This window comes from Gadus macrocephalus, chromosome 16, assembly GCF_031168955.1.
Source record: "Gadus macrocephalus chromosome 16, ASM3116895v1".
NCBI classification, from domain to species: Eukaryota; Metazoa; Chordata; class Actinopteri; order Gadiformes; family Gadidae; genus Gadus; species Gadus macrocephalus.
Window position 1 is genome coordinate 16,844,445 of NC_082397.1, and position 21,338 is coordinate 16,865,782.

Below are 21,338 nucleotides of genomic sequence, written 5' to 3' on the forward strand. Positions count from 1 at the left end.
CACAACGGGATACATACTGTGGTTGTGTGTGTGTGTGTGGTGTGTGTGTGTGTGTGTGTGTGTGTGTGTGTGTGTGTGTGTGTGTGTGTGTGTGTGTGTGTGTGTGTGTGTGTGTGTGTGTGTGTGTGTGTGTGTGTGTGTGTGTGTGGACTCATGTAACACACCCACCAGATTGTGTATTGGTGGTTGTGTGTATTCACGCAAACACAAAAAATAAAAAAATGGTTGCAAATTGCACAGTGGTTGCCGCAGTAGATCTTGTGCCTCCGGGGACTTCAATTACAGAGAAAACACACTGTGTACGTGTGTATGTGTGTGTGTGTGTGTGTGTGTGTGTGTTGATGTGTAGATGGGCATACTGCAGATGCATGTTTAACTTTGGTTTGGGCTCTGTGAGGAAGGAATGGGAGAGACGTCTGGAACGAGATAAGAGGGAGGGAGTGGATTCGATCCCTGTTAATTGTTGTAATTGAGTGCATATGGGCTTGTTTTCTATTCTCTATTCTACCTTTTTATGGGTGACGCATAAGTGGTTTACTTTGGCCTGATGTGTATTTGATTTTCATCCATGAACAATGGAGCTGTGCATAACAATGATCTGTGCTTAACTAATGAACACACTGCATGCCCTTGACACTCAGCAGTTTGCAGTACTAACAGTGTTGTATGTCTGTGATTTTAATGGATCACCCTGTTCCCTGAGCTTGAGTGCAGTTCTGTTTTCAACACATTAATCAAATTGAACTTTTAAGTTCAAAAGTTGACTGTTATTCCTAATTTGCAACTTTCTTGATTGATAGTCCCCCACTTGATGATGAGAGGAATATTTCTAGATATTATACCCCTCGGCGGTGATTGGTTGTGGTGTGTGTGTGTGTGTGTGTGTGTGTGTGTGTGTGTGTGTGTGTGTGTGTGTGTGTGTGTGTGTGTGTGTCTGTGTGTATGTGCGTGCGTGCGTGCGTGCGTGCGTGCGTGCGTGCGTGCGTGCGTGCGTGCGTGCGTGCGTGCGTGCGTGCGTGCGTGCAAATGTGTGTGTGTGTCCGTGTGTGTCCATGTCCAAAAGTGATGAACTGCTGCTGCAGTCTTTTGGGGCTGGTGTGGGGATACTTTAGAGTAGAAGCACACACAGTACAGTACCTTCCTGTTCCTTTCCTTGTCCTCCTCCTCCACTTACCACTACAATTCCTTTCTGCAGTCCTCCTCCTCCTCTTAGTACTACGGTACCTTACTGTACTCCCCCTCGTCCTCGGACTACTATAGTACCTTGCTGCACACCTCCTCCTCCTCCTCCTCCCTGGAATCTCATAAACCATTCAGCATATCCTACCATTGCATGTTGTCAGAGCAGTGTGTGTGTGTGTGTGTGTGTGTGTGTGTGTGTGTGTGTGTGTGTGTGTGTGTGTGTGTGTGTGTTTGTGGACTGCAGCGTATGAATGGGGCGTAAGGGTGGTTTTATTTTGCACAGTATGAGCATGAGCGTGCGAGGGCAGGATTGCATGTAAAGCATATTATAGATCACCATGTGTTTCGCAGCAAGTTATCTTCTCATAAAGTCATAGCGGCTCGAGCAGATTGCAAAAGCATAAGCGGAACTGTTCTTGGTCAATACCCCAATAGGTATTGCTGGTAGAGGACCAGCTTGCTCGCAGAGGATGTGATTGGATGGGTTCTTATTGGTGCAGTGCAGTAAACTGGCCAATTATTACCACCACATCTAAACCCCCAGAAGGCCCTCTCTGAACGCCTAACAGGAAGGATGAACTGCAGTTGTGGGAATTACAATCCCAGCGTTGGTAAAAGAAAAACAATATAAACTGTCGAGAGGAAGGAGAAGCCCCATAAACGTATGGCTGGGATATCGATGTTTCACTGTAATCTTAACCATACCACAGATTGGTCAATGTAATAACTAAATCAATCCCATGCGAAAAATCGACGCCGGCACAAGCACACTGGAGAGAAAATGGCAATCTGACTACATTACCACGGCAAAGTACCACATCCATTTTCAGCGCCGTCCACTATACCAATGTGGTATTCTGTTATAATCGCATCAATATCTGATAATGCTTTCAGAAAGAAAATCCAGAAAACATTTGTTTGTTTAATTGGGCAGATATTAAGTCCTAATGGAGGTTGAAGGTATTTTGGTATGCCAACCGAAGAAATGCAAATTCTCTCTCTGGTAATGTACAGTCAACTTGGAAGTTGGAGAGACTCGACCGTCCAAGTTACTGATTGGAGTGTTCCTGCAAGCTTGGGAAAGTCTGATTGGCCACTTCAGTAGGGCTCACCTGTCCACTCTCGAGTGCTCTATGAATGCATGTTCCCAAAACGCTTGCGTTATAAGTGGCAGTCTTGATTGTTGAGGTGCCACCCATTGTGAAATTGCATCTGCCATTGAACAATCACTTTGCAAGTAAGTCGCCTATATGCATACCCACTCTCACTCTTTTCAAATGTACGGACTAATTTGTATATAGAAATTGCGCCCGATATATAGTATAGGTGGAAAAACCGCCACTGCCACCGCCTTTGCTTTTAAGATCTGAAGACGGCAAGAGCCTCCACCAAGCTAATGGAACACAATTTACTCATGCGCAAAGCACAGAAAATAACCTACACTTATTTTTCCTTCCTTCGGTACTTTGATTCGAATTGGTCCTATGCAATTGTGTCCCAAGTGCTGCAACCCTTCTAAGGGAAAACATTTGTATATTGCATTGAAGAAAACTACAGATTAATTCCAAAATGTTCTCTCCCATAATATCGTAGAAACATACTTTTTTCGATTCCCAGAGGGCAAAAGAACACCTAACGCTTCTGTTGAAATTATTTCATCAAAGTCCTTTATGTTACACGAGCTAATGAGCCTTGAAATTGCTCAAATTACGTCTGTACGACTTTCAGTGGTGAGCATGTCACCCAGGTCCCGGGGACTCCTTGTGAGAGCAGTATTCAGCCCTCCACCTGGGGAAGGAGGGACACTGAGCTGTGGAGAGAGAGACACACTGGCCTCAGAGAAAAGAGTGCTGTTCTCTGAGTTTAGGGTTTGGCTTCTATTTTTATTTTCAGAAAGTAAAAGAACAGACGCATAGCATTTGGATTGTTGTGTATGTGGCTAACTGTTTGAACTTCTAAGGCTAACATTTCTGTTCTGCTAAAAAATAAGTTCAATGTATGCAAATAAAGGCAGCAAATACTACTCATGAAAAACACATAATAAGAATATGCGAAACAAATAACCCTAAAAGAAACATTATCTACATTGAGGTTTTAACTGATAGTTTGTTCCGTTTCAACCTGGGCAACTAATCTCTTCAATGTGGTATTCTAACACTTTGACACACATCAACCCATTAACTAGTGTTCATTGAGGATATATTTTGGCACAAATGAATTGAAATTTTCGCAATGACCAAATATTTGCAACAACAAATTTACAATTTGTCGCCACAGAAAAAACCCTCCCTTCATCTATTTGAATGTTCAAAATCACCCTGGCATTAAATGAGGATGGAAGCGGTCAACAAAGTATAATCTCCTTTCTAAACCTGTATTTTTCGGCCGCTAATCTAATTAAAACGCACAGCTGCCATACAATGCTATGGGACGGGACTTTTGGTCCCAGCTGTGAACTGGCCAGCATCTGACGAGCGTCACCCTAAGCCTGGACGCTGGCCCTGGCGTTAACACCCCACCAAACCGCTGGCCCGTCTGCTGCCCCAATCCCCTGCCAAGTGTGCCCTTCAGACCACGTGACGAGGCCGCGCGTCGACGACATGCACCCAGACGACCCAGATAACACTCTTCATCAGATCATGCGTTTGTGGGTCAAGCGGCAGGAGAGTTTGCTCTCGCAAATGAGCTGAAAAGAGCAAGGTGTTCAAATTAAGCCTCCTCTAATTACGAGGAAATGAAGAGTCCTCCTTCCTGTGCTGGTTGGGTTCTAACGAGGCACCGCAGGATTCCAGCAGCCCACCATGGCCGGTCCCAGGCGACCAGGCGCTAGCCCACTCTCTGATGTGTTAATAATAGGACGTGATAGAGAACCATCGCATGGATGTAACATCATTAAAGGATTAGCATCAGCCCGAAGTCTGCTGCAAACAATCTATTTGGGCATTGCTTCTATCGATTTGGGGGTGGGGGATCAAATTTAAACTGTCAAAAATTGTATTGGAGGAAAGATAATATGGAGAGACGATGTTAAAACCATGCAGAACAATAGGGCATTAGAGCGTAATCTACCGATTATATTCAAACTACAACCACGAGAAAATAAAATCAGGGATGGGGAAAATCTAACAAGTCAAGGGGGGAGAAGACATAATAATACCGTACGTACTTTTCCGAGGTTATTGTCAGGCTTTTGATGTAGGCTCCTATTATCCTCTGAGTTCTGTGCCACACTCCATAGCATTAAGAATTTAAAGGAGCATAAGTAGGCCACAGAAGACGTGCAACAAGACAACAAGACTGGATCGCATGCTCTCTCTGTTGTTCAACAATATGGGAAGTGACAAATTAGCACTTGGTTTCCGTGGGAGAGGAGGAAACCTATTCACGGTAGCGACGGCCACCACAGCCTCCTGAGCAGCTGGGCAGAAACCTCCACCCTTACCAAAACCTCTGGTTCAGAGGTAAAGCTGGATTTAAATAAGAGAGAGATACTTTAGAAGTGTGGTATTTTTTTAAAACGTGCTAATCATACAATATAATATGAACCCTCTGCTGTGTGCTCTTCGAGTGCATGTGTGGTGGAGAAATATGAATTATTTCCTCATAAGCTTGGTTCTATTTCTGGTGACATCTGCAGAGGGCACGTCCCATGGCTCCCGGCTCCTGCCCCCCACAGCCTGTTCATCAAAGAGCTGGCTGTGACGGTGTTGCTTTGAAAAATGGCAGCGGTCAAAATGGTTAGGGTTCGTCACAAGGTCCAATGGAATGGAACTAACTGGTGGATTCTTCATCCCATTGCCTCACAACATTCCCGGTCGGGAATGTGGTCCCTTTCTTCTGAATGATCTTGGTTTGGCTTGAGATGTGTGGAGGCCTTCAAGCATTATTTGAATCCCATATCGAGCTACATCCCAATGTAAAGCTGTCAATTAACTCCGGCATTAAGGTCTTTGTTTGCTTGTCTATCCATGCATCCTGTATATTTGCGAGTGCTGAATTAATAATGGCCCGAAGTAATAAACAGATATAATTCAGAATTTATGATTGACACTTTGAGCAACCCCCAAACCCCACCACGTTGCCAAGTGTTCCCCTTATCTCTTCGAGCAGAAGAAACATCAAATCTCCAGCCACGCCGCTAGTTAGATTAGCTTTGTACACATCTGCTACCATTCTTTCCACCGAGACACAATCTTATCCCAGGCAGCATTTATTTCTCTTCTGCTTGAGCTACTTTTGAAATTGGTCTCTCTTTTCGTCCATAATGGAAAATACCATCAATATTGTATTTTTTTTTGTACCCAAACTGAAAAAGGAGTTAGAAAGCCTAGGCAAACCTTATGCTTGCTGTGCTGTGCTAGCTAAACTGACATATATCGACGGCCATGTCTACGGGTAGTAAGTGCTGAAATTAGCATTACCCATAAATCATTAAACTACCCAACTAAATTAATCCAAAAATCCAGTTTTTATTTACCTTTACAAGTGGAATTGTATAGCCAGGTTAAGGGACAATTCAAGTATACTATTGCATAAAGGAAGTGCTTCTAATTTGACAAAAGTGCTATTCTGTTACAAGCTTTTGTGATGCAAAAAGGTTAAGTAAGAATTCCTTGTAGTTTTACCATGCATATGACCAGGCTTTTGACTTCCCACCATTTTTCTTATCTAGGTTTGCCATTATGTTCTGTGTTAAATTGATATTCACAAAAATGGAAAATTAATTAAGGGGAGGTATTTAATCTTAGAATAGTGAAAGATAAAACAGCTTTTTTGCATATCCTCACAAGATTAGATAACTTTTTCTATTTGCAATTAAAAGTTCAAAGCAAAGAACCCACATCCTAAAAATACCTGATCCTCATTCTTAGTTTATAATGTGAACAAAGTAAAGAGTTTTCAATTGCAGCACCTGCAAAACATCACATCACACAGAAAGGTACTGTTGATGTATTCCAAGATGGTTCCGTGTCTACTGTTTTCTAATTTTACAAACATCTGCCACCCTTATTCAGGTTAACGTCAAGGCTTGACACATTTTTTTAGGACATACAGGGAAAGCAAGTAGAGACAGGTAATTGCTATAACTTTTGCCTCATGTTGTGCAACTTTGTGGTGAGTTACTTTTTACCTATGTAGAAAAAGCACATTGTTTTTAATTGCCGGAGGCGGTGAAGCAAATTACGAATTCATTGCATTTGTTCCCAATGATTTTCCCGTTCATTTGGCCACCAGCGTCCCTGAAGTCAAAACAAAAGCTATTCCCCACGGAGGCCAACAGCAGCACTGTCGTAGTGGAAGGTTCATATTGGTCCCTCTAACATATTAGATTGGCTTTGAGAGCTCCGCCATCCCAAAAGTTTTTTTTTCTCTACCAACATCCAATCTGTGGTGAGCATTGTGGCAATGTTTTGTGGGAGTAGGTAGCAAGAATGTTGTACCGGAAATCAAGACCATCTCAAGGTTATCGACTGGCAGTGCTGAACACACACACACACACACACACACACACACACACACACACACACACACACACACACACACACACACACACACACACACACACACACACACACACACAATCACACACACATACCCACACACACACACACAAATCTATATCCTATATATATCATCATCTGTTAACCAGAAGACGAAAGCCCTGCTGCTTCCGCAAACAGAAATGGGCTCAATAAATGTGCCAATTTATCATTTTTTATCATTTCATTTAACTTGCCAATGCGCAATGCTGGTGGCCAATCAAGACTACAGTGCCTTTTTCTGTAAGCTCGTAATTGGCAAACCCAAACTCGGCCAGTAGTAGTAAATTATAAAAAAGTGTCTGTAAAGATTTCAACACACCATGTAGACTTGGCCACTGTAGACATACACTTCCTCTACCAATTTTAATGACTTTTCTTCAGTAGATTGTCTCTGTAACGAAACATGGCACAAGGCATAACTCCGCCCAATGCGGTTTTTGTTTCCAGCCCCGGCACTGTGCCGTCTGCCCCAATAAATTCTGCTATAACATAGTAGGACTGCTGGGTCCCAGATTAATTCTAGATTAATACATTAATCTAACCCACAGTCTACGAACTGTAATTACAGCTATATTACTGCACTTCAAATCCCATCATTATTCTAACAATATTATATCCTGTGAACTTGATTCAATTCGTTGCCCTTCATTAGTAGAGAATAGGTGTTATTTTACTTTGTTCAGGTGATTCAATGTTCACAAATGCCAGAACAGCATGTGTCCATGCAAACAAAACAATAGCCAGTAAGAGACCTACTAGAAAAGAGTGGGTAAAAACACAGTATATGCAAAGGGATTTGTGGCTTCTGATAACCATGTCTGGGTTAAGGCTTTCAACCTTTACGACGTTGAGGGACGGACGATCTCACAGGCACGCTGTGTCTGTTGTACACAGCGTACCGGGTGGAAATCTCTGTTGGAGGCCAGGGCATCAGATCAACACAATCCAACAAACCTCTAATCCGCTCAATGCAACAAGACTAAAGACCAAAGCTGCTTAACATTGTAATGTTGAGGACTGTTTCTGTTTTGTGATTACCAATCTGGAAATGCTAAGGCAGGCTTAACTTCTTTTGCTTCTGCTTCTGAGCGAATAGGCAGAGTTGTTGTACCCTCAGTGTTAGCTTACGAGCTGGCTTTGATGATTAAACAAAATGAACCCCCTCGTTAAAGCACACATACTTAGCCAGGGGTTACACTGGGCCAGGGCTATCGGGGGCTCATCCTCTGAGGATATAGGCCTCCCGAACATCGCTGAGCCCCTGCGCATCAGCCCTCAACATGAAATACATACACTCATATTTCCAATTTATTAAATGATACTGAAATAAATGGGTCCCTTAACTATAATAAGGAGTGGTTACGATAAAAAAAGAAACGGAAAAGCTATTTCTGGAATCACTCTAGAAATCCAGACTCATTAATCCCAATTGAATGTCATCTCATCTTTCCAACTGAAACAAAAAGGAACGACAGCAGGGTCTCTGGGGACGGTCATCCCTACCCCCACGACGGGAATTGAGAATGATGGATCAAACTGCAATTGGAAATCCATCCCGAGTAGTATCTCAGTAAAACATCCATCCGTCGGTGGATACACAGAGGCCCCCCCCCCGGCACCTCCCCTGCTCCCTGAAGCCTCAGAGCGGCCCTCGGACTCTCCCTCTCCGTCTAATCAAGGGGAAGGGGAGTGCAATGATGTGTGGCGATGTCAGTTCAGCAATAGAGGGGGACGAGGAGAGATCCCGCCCCACATCAGCCTGGCAGTTATTGTGCAGTGGTCAAAACACAATCACATCTCAAGCTTAGCTGCTTCCTGTGTGATCCCCACATCCATCCACAATATGAGCCCCGTTAACACTTCAGTGGAATAGCATTTGGACACAGTGGTGTGTGTGGGCATGTGTATTCTAGGGAAAAGTGTATCTGTCTAGGAGATATAGTGCAAAGAAAGGGAGGGCACACTTGTGGGTTTATGAAATTGCGAAAATACCTTTTGCTTGCATTAACTGATGTATAAATCTGTCGTAGATCTGGCGTTTAATGGAGCATTTGGCGGTGAAAAGGCTTTCTATACACAATAAGGTGACGCAAAAGCCAAACTGTAGGTCTTTAAAGTCTTCTGAATAGTCTCGGAAGCGATTCAAGGTTGTCTGACTCAAGTGCGCGTATTAATGTGACAACAGAAACCTCATATCCTCATTGAGCCAATTCAACACACACACACAAAGCAGCACTAATAGCTTCTTAAAGTAGATTAAGCATCTTTTTTTGACACGTGTCATTTTTTTCCTGTGACCAAACGTGGCCAAAATAAAGTAAGCCAAATCCAAAACAGGATAAACACAACCACATATGGCGTTTCACTGTATCCCAGATACTTGAAAGCCTTAAAAAAAAGGAAAAGGAAAGGAAATGAATAAAACATTTTGGAACTTTGAAAACACTGCAGGAGCTGGAAAAGGCAGTCATGATCTGGCAACCAATCTGGGCTGAGCTGAAGCTAATTTGAAGTCCTGCTAATTAGTTTCCCTAATTAAATCCCCAGACACTTTGGGCTGGCTTGTACAGAAAGCGTTGAGGGTCATTGACTGTGAAAAGTTCATTACCAACCTCCAAAAACACATACACCTAATGATGTACATGAACACACACATGCATGCACGCACACATACACGCACCTGTCAGCACCCACACACACCATGTTTGAATTGTAACCCTTACAATAAATTACCCCTTTGATGTTAATTCGATCAGAGGGGTTACCAAGGTCTGATCAATGCAATCTAAGCACTCCTTGACTTAATCCATACGTCGTGAGAAGAGAACCATAGAGCACCACACACCAATGATGGATTAACACATAGATTACACACACACCATAATCACAACTACATCAGAATTATTCCCAAAAAAGGAAAGTACAGGAGACTTGCAATGGACCTATGGTATGTTCTGCATAGAAACAGACCAGGAGTCAGGCAGTTTAATAGTCAAATAGGTTTTACAATAAAATATAAATATCAGTCAACAGTAGGTGAAGCATCTGTACAAAATTGCTTTCAGGGCACTGTGACCTATCAAGGATTGCACCCTCAGTAGCCTTCCATTCGCTAACTATGTAATGATCATTTTGCGAATACTACCTGATTTTGGACTTTAGGAGATGTTTCTTGGAAAACCATTGTTAACCATTGCATCTCAGATAATGACATTGAACCAATTGCGATTGAAATAACCTGTGTCTGCCACAAATGGCAAATTGTAATTTCGGGTTGCGCTTTACTTGAAAGCCAAGAGGGCCGTGTGGATTATTCCTCATCCAGCAGCAACAGTAGAGGCTTAGCACCGAGTATAGAACAGCTTGTATATAATGTCCCCTTATGATGGATTGGGCCAATTGGGGCGATAGCCAAACATAGGCTGTGCTGTCGGTGTAAAATACCCAGTAAAACCACGGCAGCGTGTAAGGCTTAGAAAACTCTAGCACCATTGGACTTATGCCAGTTTTATGTAAAGCTACTGGGTATATACAGCTGATAGATGTAATTCTTCTTGATTGTGAAACAATAAAACTATAAACCATGTTTACGAATAATATGGGTACCTGAATCCCTAGCTCTTCCTTTCTCCCCTTGGTCCCCTGAGAGAATTACTTGTTCTCACCTATCAAGTCACAGTCAAACCTTGTGACACGGGAGTCGTCACAAACTCCTCCGGGCGTGTTTTTAGGATGTGAAAGGACTCTTTATTTATTTGTTTCGGTGTTGGAGCAATGTTCAATGAGCGATGTGAGCTTGTGTGCCCCAAGCTGTTAACAAGGCCAGTTTAGAATGTAAAAATTGCAAATAATGAGCATGTGCTCACCCTTGGAATAAATGATAAAATGATCAAATCAGAGTGGGACGTTTATATTTTTTGTAACTTTATTGAGGATATTTATAATTTCATCTTTGAACATGGAACACAGGCAAAGGCAGTTTCTTTTTCAATAATATCTCCACGGGTAAGGTCCATAAACGATAGTAGAGGAGTTAAAATGTAACACAGTGCCTCCTCAAAGTGTTGATTCAGGTAATTCGCAGAAGGAGAGCGCAAGGCATAAAACACCATTCCGAAGTTTGAAAAACGAAAAATGATATAACGCACCCGCTAAGCCGAATGTGTGTATGGCCAGAGACCAGAAATGGGTATTGAGTGTTGTTGGGAGGGGGGGCATAACGATTGGGGAGGAGGGGGGGGGGGGGGGCAGCTGCAGTGCTGACCACTGCAAGACTCATCCATCCAGAACTTGCCATGCCGCTCCGCTTCAATGGCAGATTTTGTATTAATGTATGGGAGGAAGGAGGGGTTGTGCGCTGCGAGGAGCAAACAGAACATAACGTGATTCATGCTGCTATTGGTCCTGCTTCTGCTTTCAGCAGGGTCCGGTTGAGATTGGCCCTGCGATAACACCTGCCGGGGGCGGTTTTGCTTAGTTTTTGCATATGATCCAACAATAGGAATGGTTGTTTCGACAGGGGTTCCAGTTTTCTTCTCAGATGTATAACCTGGGTTGTTTGTCTGCACACAATGCACACAAAAAAACTTCTGCCGTGTTCCAGTTTCATTCTCAGATGTATAACTTGTGTTATTTGTCTGCACACAATGCACACAATATAACTCCTGACGCAATCAACGAGTGAATCACCGCCGCCAGCGACGGGCACGGGGGTGTAATGGCACCGTCTGCAGTGCCAACTAACACTTTGACATAATGGTACACTGCAGACATCCCCCCTGCTGAGCGACAGGATACCTTGTTGATGCAGTTATGTCAGGAAGATGCTGCCTTGTATAGAATATATATATATATATATATATATAGGTTGCATTTGGGACACACCCATATGCAAAAAAAACAAGGAAAACCCTCTAAATCCCAAACAGAACAGAGAGTAGCTCCTCTTCCTGTTGATTCATCCCCTCTCGGTCACTCTCTCTCTCTGTCTATATCCCCCTCTCTGTTCTCTCTCTATTTTATCTCACTCCCTCTCTTTCTGTCACTTTCGCTCTCTCTGTCCCTCTCTGTCACTCTCCCCCTATCTCTTTCTCTCTCTCTTTAGCTCCCTCTCTCTCTCTCTTTCACTCTCTCTCCTCCTCCTCTCTCTCTCTCTCTCTCCCTCTCTCCCTCTCTCTCTCTCTCTCTCTCTCTCTCTCTCTCTCTCTCTCTCTCTCTCTCTCTCTCTCTCTCTCTCTCTCTCTCTCTCTCTCTCTCTCCCTCCCCCACTCTCTTTCTCCCTCCCCCACTTTCTCTCTCCCTGTCCCTCTCTCTCCCTCTCCCTCTCCCTCTCTCTCCGCCTCTCACCTATGTCCACAGGATTTAGTCATTTCAAATGTCTGGAGTTGATTGATAATTGAGAATATGCAATAGGATGGATCTCATATCAAGTCAATCCAATTGATAATATCCTCCATGAAAACCTAATGAGGTGAATAATAGTTTTGACAAAAGGTACGATTTAGCCTTATCAATGAGTGTTACATTTTAATAAAAAAGGATCTACTATACTATTTTTTATTCAGCAGTTTTTTCTAGCCTATTTTGGTAAACCACATTTTTCAAAGCAACTTTTTTATTTGCCAGGAAACAAACACATCCGTGCTCTCCGTGGCTATTAATAAACATTGGACTCCACCACTCCAGTTGTAAAATAACGGAGTTGAAACATCTGCTCCATAGATATCAGTATGTGGCTGGCGCTGGGAAAAACCACAGAGCAGTTTTCCATTACAAACTGGTTTCCTGGAGCTGCAGTAAGTGCATAGGTAGCAACCCGTTATAGGCAGATAGTAAGAGATAAGCCAAGCGGTGATAGAAGACACGGCATATTAAAGGCGATGTTTTAAATTCATATTAATATTGGTAGGCCAATAAATAAACGTTGAATAAACTCGCATGAATCTAGGGATACTTATAATCTCGTTTTACTTAATTGATGTCAAAATTGAACTTGTTTGGATCAGTGTAATTATAATTTTTCTATTCACAATGATAAGAAATAACGATTTAGACTGTCAAACAAAATATCCCTAAACACATTTTGATAACATTTTGCATTTTAGTCTAAATAATGTGGGATTTTTTTGATGCAACTCTCGGCTTAATTCGAGTTTGTTTCCCCTCGAAGTAAACTCCTTGCAGGTAAAGATCCTCCACACGTCTAATAGTAGGCTATAATAATGTTCCCCCTACACCTTAGAACCTCTCACGAGGGATGCCGTCACGGAGTCACCGTCGCGCGCGGAGTTCCCTCCGTGGAGGCATTCGCGGTTAACTTTTGCACTTCAGCCTTTGAACCGAAAATAACGCATCGCGTTGGAGAACGAAATCATCCCTCCGTTACGATTCATGTCACTTTAAAAACAAGATCATCCCTCCGTCATTAATCATGTCACTTTAAAAAACACCGTTCCGTTTCCTATCTCGCGTCGCGCGCACTCGCACTCGGTTCACGAGCAGCGTTCCACTACATCTCTCTGCTTCGTTGTTGTTGTTTTTAAATAAATTAAATGTCCTACCTCACTCATGATGGAGCTTAATCTCGGGTACTCGCGTTTTCCAGTGCGTGAATCGTAGAATCTCAACTTCTTGCTACAGCCGACTTTTTATCAGCGGCTCGCTGGACAGAGAAGCTTTATAAAGTGGAAGCGCGACTCCTCCGTGTCATCACGTTCCCACTTAACCAATAGGAATGGCGTCGGCAAATTTGTCTCACAAGTCACCACCCAACTCTTTAAAATATGCATTGCGTGTGTAAGCCCTTTTTCATCATTACCAGCGGCTTTGCGTTTTCCTTATTTCGCCTCTTTTTTTTTGTTGTCAGGCGACCGTTTATGTAGTGCATTCGCATATAGTTGGGAATTATTCAAAACAGAGTAGGCCTACTTTGAATTGATGAGTGTCATTATATCGTCTCCCTAAATGTAAACCCGTTTGGTTGGGCTCTTCAGCATCAAGTCATTTTGCATTTGATTGGATGCACCTTTGCGTGCATCCTTGTTTTATTATCTCGCAAATCAATGATGTTTGTTCTTGGATAGCACATTATAGTTTAATCTGTAAAACCCATCAGGCTTTTGATTCAAAATAATCGCGTTTTACTCTCGGGGGGGGAAGAAAGGAAACCAAGTATTCATGTCTGCAGGAAATAAGAGATTAAGACGAAGATAATCACCCAAGCAATATTCCCATATGCAATTGTGCGCATGTGACTGTAGGGGTCTCTTGTGGATCCCGGGGGACAATCCAGAAATGTCACTGCAGTCCCAGAAGAAAGGTGACTAATATAGGGAACATTACAAATATAGGCTTACCATTATGACCCCTTTCTACCCAAGGAATGTGAAGCCAGTTGTTTAAAGTATGGCATAAACATGATCAAGGAACCCAATTAACTTGAATCCTCTAGAACAGAAAAATTCAGATAAATCACCAATATTATGTTATATATAGATTTAGAGTAAAGGACAGGTTTGCTTAAAGTCGCTGTTGCATTTCAGTTTACCCATTTATGTATGTTTTTGTAGTTATTGTGCTTTCACTCAACCCTTTCCAGGCGGAAGACGACCTACAGTACATCCACTAATGCGGGATGTTCAGATCCATGCTCAAGGGTTCCTCAACAGTGTATGTAGTAATCTGTGGTGAAAGTGTAGTCTCCATCGGACCAATCTGGAAGGAAATCCAATAAACCATGCTTTGTTGTTCTGTTTCACACCTTATCACATCGTAATGGACTTGATATGCACGGGGCGCATACCATTTATTAACAGATCCAGATCCTTCCTATAGAACTGCGCCCCACAACGAGCCTGAATGCACACGGTGGCATGATGATGAATGGGTGTATTTAGATGGCTTCCTTCTGCCTTGGTGCATCGTCTTTACATCGCGCCAGGTCTCTTAATGCACATCTCTGGGAGGCCCTGTATCTGCTATGCGGATCTGAAACCGAATAATTATCTTCTATCCCTGGTTGCAAATCTTCCAAGCAAACACTTACCTCACTTACCTTGCTTACGTTGCCCAGAAAATGTAAAGATTTGGTATCTGCGTGAGTTTGTTGTTAGTCTTTCAAGCAAGGCTGTATCTATATATAGACATGTGGACTATGCTTGTCAGCTTTATATAGACACATAGACTATGCTTGTCAGTTAGAGTTTTATTCATGAATTATTTTAATGAAATGCCTTATTTCTGCTGTTGAATGCGCACAAACTTTTAATGACCTACAGTGTGTGTGTGTGTGTGTGTGTGTGCGTGTGCGTGTGCGTGTGCGTGTGTGTGTGTGTGTTTGTGTGCATTTTTTACCTCAAAATAGTATTCCTTTATTTGGCTCTGTCCCTGAGCCATTTTGTGTTTCCTGGATTACATCATCACATTCACCCCATGTTGGTATCCCTTCTTTGTAATGTTTAGCAGAGGACACTGCGGTATGGGACTCTACCATAGTTAGAGAGTGCCATACATGTGAGAACGTAAGAACCTAGAAACAAAGAGTGGCTTCAGCACTGGGTCTCTGAATGTGGAACGACCGGGAGACATTACTCACGACGCATTTGAAACGATTAGATTGCAATGTGGAATATCTTTCAGAACTTTTTTCCTGGATTAATTCTTTCAAAATGATCCACCAACCTAATTTGCCTTATTACAAATTCATGGTAACAAATCAAACAAAATGAATCTCAGAAAGACCAGTATTTTTCTGGTTAAAACCGGCACCCAACCTTCAACTCATCCCACCGCACAAACAACACTCAATGTTAGTTACTTCTCGTAAATAATAGTTTTTTTGTTACCTGGCATTCATACACTGAACATACACAGACACAGACACAGGTTTCAAGGTCTCTAAAGGACAACCAAACCCACTTTAATCAATGCATTCAGTATTTTCTTCCTCCTGGGACCACGTGGCTATTGGCCCCCTGTAAATACCCCCCTCCAATTGACCTTCAATAAGCAGAGGACGGGACCACTTAATCAGCAGGTGACCGGGTAACCACATCAGCCAATAAGAAGCTACGCATACAATAGCATGAGTCGAACCCTAGAGAGGGAGTCACCTAACACAAACCCATCCTCAAACGTTGTTGCGGTTTCAGTTCTCCATTGAGTATGATATGAACTAGAGCAACATGAATCAGGAGCATGATGTCAATGCCGCTTGAGAGTTGTACGGACAGAGTAAAACACATAGTTGAGTGATCCTGACTGTGGGGCATGATGTAGTGGACCCAGCTATGCACGGCGACAGCTGACATGCCATGTCTTGACGGGAGCAGTTGTTTCTTTATGTGGGGGGCCATTGACGGGGAATGTGGGGGGGAGGCTGTCTGTCTTCCACCAATTGCCCCCTGGTCTTATTATTACTCCTCTTACGTAACAAATGACAATCAGAGATTGTCATTTGTAAGTCCATTTGTAACTCCAACTGAGACAATCCTGTTCTTGAGATTTAGGTAAGGGAGGCTTTTCCGTTTTTAAAATACTACTATATAAAACTAACCCTGTTTATTAATAATTCAGTAATACCATTCTCTAAGGGTTACCGATAGACATCATACCATTTACAGCAATTGGGAAATAAAAAAACACATTAGCGTTACCACTGTCTTGCTCCATCAGATAATTTACGTTATATTTTTATCACACCAGCACATCTTCTTTTCCAATAAGGTGTTTTTCAACGGGGCAAATGGGAATGCAGGGAGTCAGACACCATCTTGCCTGATGAAAGGAGTATTTATGTGTGTGTGTGTGTGTGTGTGTGTGTGTGTGTGTGTGTGTGTGTGTGTGTGTGTGTGTGTGTGTGTGTGTGTGTGTGTGTGTGTGTGTGTGTGTGTGTGTGTGTGTGTGTGTGTGTGTGTGTGTGTGTGTGTGTGTGTGTGTGTGTGTGCGTGCCCCATTATGGGGTCTAATTCTGCAGTTAAATTACTTTTCTCTGAGTTCTATGCGGTAAAGACTCTGGATTTCAGGGTTCAGCTAAATGGTATGCAGGGCCGAAGGGTTTTGCTCCCCTGCTGGGCTCTCTCCCACGTCTTGGTTTGATGAGGCGCCTGGAGGTGGTTCCACCAGCCTGCCTGGAGACCACCGTCCACAACAACAACAACAACAACAACAACAACAACAACAACAACAACAACAACAACAACGTTTGGCTGTAAGGTGGTAAATTTATGTATCTGTCGAGTCACTCACTTCCTGCAGATGTATAGATCCTTGGATGGGTTTATGGATGGGTGTATATATCCATATTTGTTTACTCATATTTGCTTGGGTTATGATGTTGGAGAAGAAACTGGAGAGCCAGTCCTAATATGGTTGTAAGGGGGGGACACAGAATCCCCGACTGGGATGGCCTGTCCATTTTACACACATACACTGCATTTTATGCACACACACACACACACACACACACACACACACACACACACACACACACACACACACACACACACACACACACACACACACACACACACACACACACACACACACACACACACACAAACACAAACACACCAACACAGATCCTGAATGGGATGGCCAGTCCATTTCACATACAGATATACACACTCAGAAACGATCACATTCTCGGTCATGCACGGTCACAAACACACACACACACGCAGCTATACACACACACCTGAATATGCACATACACTCTCACACACACATACACACCCATGCACTTGCACACAGAGACTTAGTAACACAAGGAGACATTCATGGACATCGCACACACGCACACACACACACACACACACACACACACACACACACACACACACACACACACACACACACACACACACACACACACACTCACACACACACACACACACACACACACACACACACACACACACACACACACACACACTCACTAACACATACTCAGCAACATGCACACACTGCCAGTACCCCAGCCAAGAGTTAAACTCAGTAAGACTCAATGCAAGACAGCAGCCGCCCCACTGACTGCCTCACCTTGCCACCCCTGGGGGCTGTTAGATAGACAGTAAAATGAAACACAGTCACTTGGCTCAGGCTGACCTTGCCAGAACCAGTCACAGTATGTTTACTGTGGGAATGCTTCCCAGAATCTAGTATACACAGCGTGAGATGGCTCGGCTTCTCTGGTGCCCATCTTACAATAGACTTGACTTGGCCGTGGTATCTTGAGATCACCAGGGATGAGGAGTGGCTGGACGCTCAGTGAAGGTGGAAACAGTATTCACTGTAATGGTGCAGTCAACGCATACCTACCTACTCTGCTTCATGGTCGCTGAGACAGGGACCTGATTTAGAAAGCAAGATAGATCCACTGATGATTCACAGGTTTCAAAATACGTAGACAAAGGTATAATAGGGGTCAATCGTTATTCTTTTTTTTGGCATTTCCTCTTCAGATTTAGTCATCCTCTACTTTTAGTTGTTTATAGATCGAGACTCTTTTCCCTTCAGGAGTACAACCATAGTATTAGTCATAGAGTATGGATGCATTGGTGTGTTGTGATGCATTTGTGCCGAGGCAGAACAGAGATGTGTGCCGGGCCATGTTTCATTCAGCCGGCCTCAGTTGAAAAGGCTTATTACTTCATAACATAACCACATATCCTCTCATTTACATACAGAGTGTTCAAGGCACGATTGGCCCGTTTTTCTTCCCTGTCAGCGGGGATATTCACCAGAGAGTTACAATGCAGCATGTCTGGGAAAGCTGCCTGGCAACATGGTCGATCACGCCTCGTTTGTGCTCCCATTTTGAACTTTGTGTGTGTTTGCGTGTGTGTGTGAGTGTGTGTCTGTGCGTGTGTACATGTGCATCTGTAGGTCCCATGGGAGTAATGGTGTTATCAGGCCCTTTTCACTCTGGGTTTGTTTTTGGAGCTTCTGGAGGAAATGCACATGCACACAAATCATGCATGCATGTACACACACACACACACACACACTCAAACACACACACACACATACATGCACACGCACAAAACCCACGTACTGATATACCCACAAACACAGTAACATGCATATGTGTGGGCCAAGATATACATTTGTGAATGGATGATAATTATGTGTGTATGTGCATGACTTAGGATGTATGATTGTTTGTGTGCATTTGCATCTCCTTAAAGCTCCCTGAACAAACAGAGTCAGAAGAGCCCGAGGACGTTCTCCATGTATTTATGACAACAGCAGGCAAATTAATCTAATCCTAAAAGCAGGGCCACCGCTGGAGAAGTAGAGACAGCTGCATAATGAAATCTCAGCCAGAGAAAAGCCTCACAGCTCTGCCTGCTGAGGATCCACTCCTCCCAGGTTCACAGCTATTCTCTCTCTCTCTCTCTCTCTCTCTCTCTCTCTCTCTCTCTCTCTCTCTCCCTCTCTCTCCCTCTCTCTCTCTCTCTCTCTCCCTCTCGCTCTCTCTCTCTCCCACCTTCCCCCCCTCCCTCTCTCCCTGACATTTTCTTCCTGTGTCACGTGACTCACCGTTGCTGTCGGTTCTTGTAAGCTTGGTGCATGGTGCTGCGTTGTTGTCTGTTACGACCCGGTGCCTGCATGGGTTACCCCCTCCATCCCTCCCCCTCTCACCAGCACCCCAGCCCTACATCACAATGTGCAGAGCCATCAGTTGGATAACTGCACGCTGCTGGGCACTCACAGTCCCACAGCCAATCGGCTTCCATTAGCTCAAAGGCGGTTGAAAAGAAAACAGGGTGCCTTTAATGAGATACATAAAGTGTGTGTGTGGGGGGGGGGGGGGGGGGGGGGGGGTGTGGCAGTGAATGAAACAGTGGCTTATCGCTTGAAAGACTCAGAAATTAGAACAGATTTGTTGCATTGGTTCTTGTTTTATTGTGGACCCATGACGACAGCGAGAAGAGGGTCGTTGACTTTGTGTTAGCCGGAGTTAAAAGGTGTTAAGGCAATGCTGTACTTGATGCAACCAAACTACAAATCAAGTTAAAGAATCAACATAAAAAATAACATGCATAAAAGAGAGGGTAATAAAGTAACGATGTGGGATTCAAATGAATAAGATACCAAGACACAAAAAAATAATACCAAAGAATATTTCTCTCCTAGCATTGGGTTGCCACAATGCAGCTCCTAGGGACTAACTCTGGGTCGTATGCCAGTGCCTTGGCCAAGGGCACGCCTGTAATCCAAGAAAACCCCCTTGACAATACATAATAGACACAGATACCTCCCAATCAGAGTCCAACCAAGTACCGGTGAGGATGCAGTGTCAACCACTGCGCCACTGCGACACAGATGCAGTATGTCACACACACACACACACACACACACACACACACACACACACACACACACACACACACACACACACACACACACACACACATAAACACACTTACAACACACACACACACACACGCACATACACACCAGAAAACACAGACACACACACATATGCAAACACACACACCCACGCACAGTTACACGCGCACACACACACACGCACACACACACACACACAGGCACACACATATACACACACACACACTTTCACAAAAACTTTGGCCTTGGTGCAAAGCTGCACCCTGTACACCCCTCCCCCGTATTTCTACAAATCCCTTTGGCTGCCATGCCCAGTTATTCTACTCTGCCGAGTCCCTTCCCTGTTTCAGCTGTGCCCCACCATCCTCACTATCATAATCATCCTCATCATCATCATCATCATCATTATCTTCGCACAGGAGGGATAAGAGTCTTTCTAGCAGGCAGGCAGATCCAGGTGGGACCCCCCCCCCCCCCAAAATGTGGAGACATGCGGCACAGAATGAAGGGGAAAGCATAGCTTGTGGCTGTTTGCAGAGTGAATACCGCACTCATTGCCTACCAGAAAGAACGCGATTCAATTTTTCTTGTCCCGCGCTCGCAATCAATATCAATTGTATTACAAATGGACAAGTCCAGAGCAAACATGCCCCATCAGCACTCGTGCAGGGACGGATCTGACCAGATGACTGATGTTTATTCATATCACCCCGGAAACACGTTGATAGTAAGTGAATCCTTTTACAACTGATAGCTGGCTTTGTGTATGTCAATACCAAATCATGGGTAATTGTATTGTCAATTGACGGCCAAGTTAATATTATATTCTCGTTTTAAGGGGACAAGTCAGGTGAAGTTTGGCGTATGACTTATTTCAAACAATTCCAATGGAAAGGTGATATATGGCTAAAAACACATTTAGGGGGAGAAGGGAGAGAAGGTTAATAATCCTTTGACCATGCGCAGTATCTCTATTTCTGACACTTGGATTTGCCTATCTACCTGAAGACATTGGGAAAGTCTCACATTGTCACATGGTTGCAATCTCATCCTCTCCATCTTCCATTGCCTGAGCTGGGAGAGAGCAGACCGCTGTTATCTCCTATTGACTCTGCAGCACAGAATCAGCCCAGCCCAGCCCAGAAAGAGCCAGAACAATGGGGTTACCCAATCGGTAGTGCAGAAGGGAGATCTGGTAAAGATGGGTCCATGCTTAATTGCTTTTGCGGCGAGAAGAGACTAATCCCAGCTCCAAATGAT

General features: G+C 43.7%; 1 protein-coding gene across 1 annotated transcript in view; it reads right to left on the reverse strand.

Moving 5' to 3' along the window:
- Nucleotides 1-13,466, reverse strand: part of pcp4b (Purkinje cell protein 4b) — a 28,639-nt gene extending 15,173 nt beyond the window's left edge. Inside the window, exon 1 of the mRNA XM_060075046.1 lies at nt 13,286-13,466. Coding sequence (XP_059931029.1) covers nt 13,286-13,294 — 9 coding nt within the window. The 5' untranslated portion in view covers nt 13,295-13,466. The remainder of the gene's footprint in view (nt 1-13,285) is intronic.
- Nucleotides 13,467-21,338: the final 7,872 nt, after the last annotated feature.